General features: G+C 45.2%; 1 protein-coding gene across 1 annotated transcript in view; it reads right to left on the reverse strand.

The window, feature by feature from the left end:
- The window catches only part of fignl2 (fidgetin like 2), a gene marked incomplete at its 3' end in the record, with an annotated part of 13,451 nt that extends 11,585 nt beyond the window's left edge, over nt 1-1,866 (reverse strand). Inside the window, exon 1 of the mRNA XM_079741727.1 lies at nt 1,833-1,866. Within this exon, the coding sequence (XP_079597853.1) occupies nt 1,833-1,857 (25 nt within the window). The 5' untranslated portion in view covers nt 1,858-1,866. The remainder of the gene's footprint in view (nt 1-1,832) is intronic.
- Between the last annotated feature and the right edge of the window lie 634 nt (nt 1,867-2,500).

Here is a 2,500-nt window from a genome sequence, read left to right on the forward strand (position 1 = left end):
AACTTTGCCAAAGAGGGAAATAGATCTAACCCCTGTTGATGAGCTGAAAGGACTGTGCACTCTGCCTGTGAAGGCATGCTAACTATTCTACCGGGGGGTTGTGACATTCTCGGGCGTGCGTGTCCACTTTGAGCGGCCAATGTACGTGCGTGTATGTGTATGTGTGTATGTCTGTGTGTGTGTTTGTGTGTGTGTGTGTCTGTGTGTCTGTGTGTCTGTGTGTGTCTGTGTGTGTGTGTTTGTTTGTGTGTTTGTGTGTTTATTTTGGACCAGTGGGGTAAAGGGAACAGATGGAAGTCGCGCTCAACTAATAACAAAACTCAATACATATTTTGATTTGTCCAAATGGCATCAATCCAAATGACATGGTGTTTAGCAACCAGTCAACATTATGTGATTGAAAATATAAACACAGCGATGGCAAAGTATTTACCAATAAATTTGTCAAGAGACACAGGTCAGGAGTTTGTTATGGCCTGGCAACGACTCCAGAATCCTTTATTTTGGTTGAGATGAGAGCGGCCAAGTCGTGACATTGGCTGATTCAAGGGCCAAAATAAGCCCCAAAAAGTAAACAACTGGCCATACTTCCTACTGTTTCACTAGCGTGTGACACGTAGCAAGATCTTGCCGTTTTGCTCAGATCCAAACTCTCATGCAGGCCGCTGCCAGAGTGCATTTACCATAATACCTCAAACCAAGCAGAAAAGAAAAAGGAACAAGATATATTTACTAACTCACTAATACACATTTACTGATTTACTAATGCTTTTTAAATGGACCGTTGTGTTAGAATCCTCTCTCTTGTCTTGTAACTGTCATGACAATAATGGTTCTTTGAGGAAAGTTAAAGAGCTTGGGGGGAGGGGGTGGGGGTAAGGGAAGGGGACTGGGGGAGACAGAGACTGTGTCGGCAGCCCCATGCTGGCCTGGAAACAATACTGCTGCCGTGGAGGAGAGCTCATTGCTGGACCCTCCGATGAAGCTTGGTGGGGGGGGTGGGGGGGACACTACAACTGGACATCAGTTATTAGGTCAGCAATTAAAAAGAAGAAGGAGAGACTACTCAATCCTGTTGTTGTGAGGCAAGAGCCAGTGTAAGGCAAGAGTTGTGTGGGTGGTATGAAAGTGTCCCAACCCTGAGAGGTTCTCCAGCTCATTCTCTCTTCACTCACACATACTTGCTCCATTGTCCACCCTTCCGTCATGCTGCTTTTTTAACATGTTTATTTTATTTCCCTTTTTTAACAGAACATGCTCTGCAATGCTGGAGTCTCACAGTTCCCTGTAAATGTTTTTAATACCTGTGGTTCAAAGGTTACGCCATACTTCCCATCGGGGTTCGACTTATTAAGGAAATAACTGACAATCGAAGAGAGAGAAGGGGTAGAGTAAGAGAGAGTCAGAGGGTGGGTAAGGGAGAGCCTTAAGCCAGAATTAGGCCCCGGGAGAATCAATAAGAGGAGGAAGGACAGAATGTTGATTGTGTTGAAAACCCACGTTGGAGCCCACTGGGTTTAGATTTGTGAGATAACCATAAAAAGTCTGGAAGATAGTTTGAATCCCTGTATTTTTCAACAACACTACACAATGCCACGAACAAATAACACCTCCAAGGGATTTTATGCTAACACAAAAATGTAAAAATGTCAACCCTTAAAAGAAAAAACAATCTGGCAGATTTTTAGCTAGGTTGTTTAGTTTGGTTCTGTTTTTTCCCTCTCAGAATACGAGACCCTCTGGGTTATGTCCTTGGTTGAGCCAGAGTCCAGCCCAAGCGCGTGTGTTTTGGGTGGAGTCATGCGGTGTGTGGAGAACGGCAGTGTACTCACTATAGGGGACAATGGGGCTCAGCATTCTGTGGGGCTGGTCTCAGTTGGGACGAGTGCTGCTGTTTTGGGAATGCCAGCTAACGTTAGCGTCTGTACGGCTGAAGTCCATCACTGGCATGTGCAGAAGCTGGTTTCACAATGGCTGGCCCTGGGGTAGAGAGAAGGGGAGAGAGAGATATAGACACAGAGAGAGAGGGAGAGAGAGAGAGAGCAAGTTACAGGCTGCTGCACAATGTCTGGATAAACACTCACATGTCAGCTAACCCTTTCACACATGCTCACACAGCAACACAGACCTAAACATTCACCCCCACACACACACACACCCACACACACACAAACACACACACACACACACACACACACACACACACACACAAACACACACACATACAGAAGATGTAAAAAATGGGTATAATGACATTACTGACTTACCAACACCATAACAAAAGCACAAACGCACATGCAGACTCAATTTGATTAATACACACACAGCACACACACACACACAAAAACAAACAAAGTAACATTCTCGTTCTTATCCCCCACCCACCCACCCACACACAAACATACACACACACACACACACACACACACACACACACACAAACACACACACTCACATTCAAACACTCTAACAAACGTCTCCCAAATTGATGCACACAGGG

This window comes from Pollachius pollachius, assembly GCF_949987615.1.
Source record: "Pollachius pollachius genome assembly, chromosome: 8".
Taxonomy (NCBI): Eukaryota; Metazoa; Chordata; class Actinopteri; order Gadiformes; family Gadidae; genus Pollachius; species Pollachius pollachius.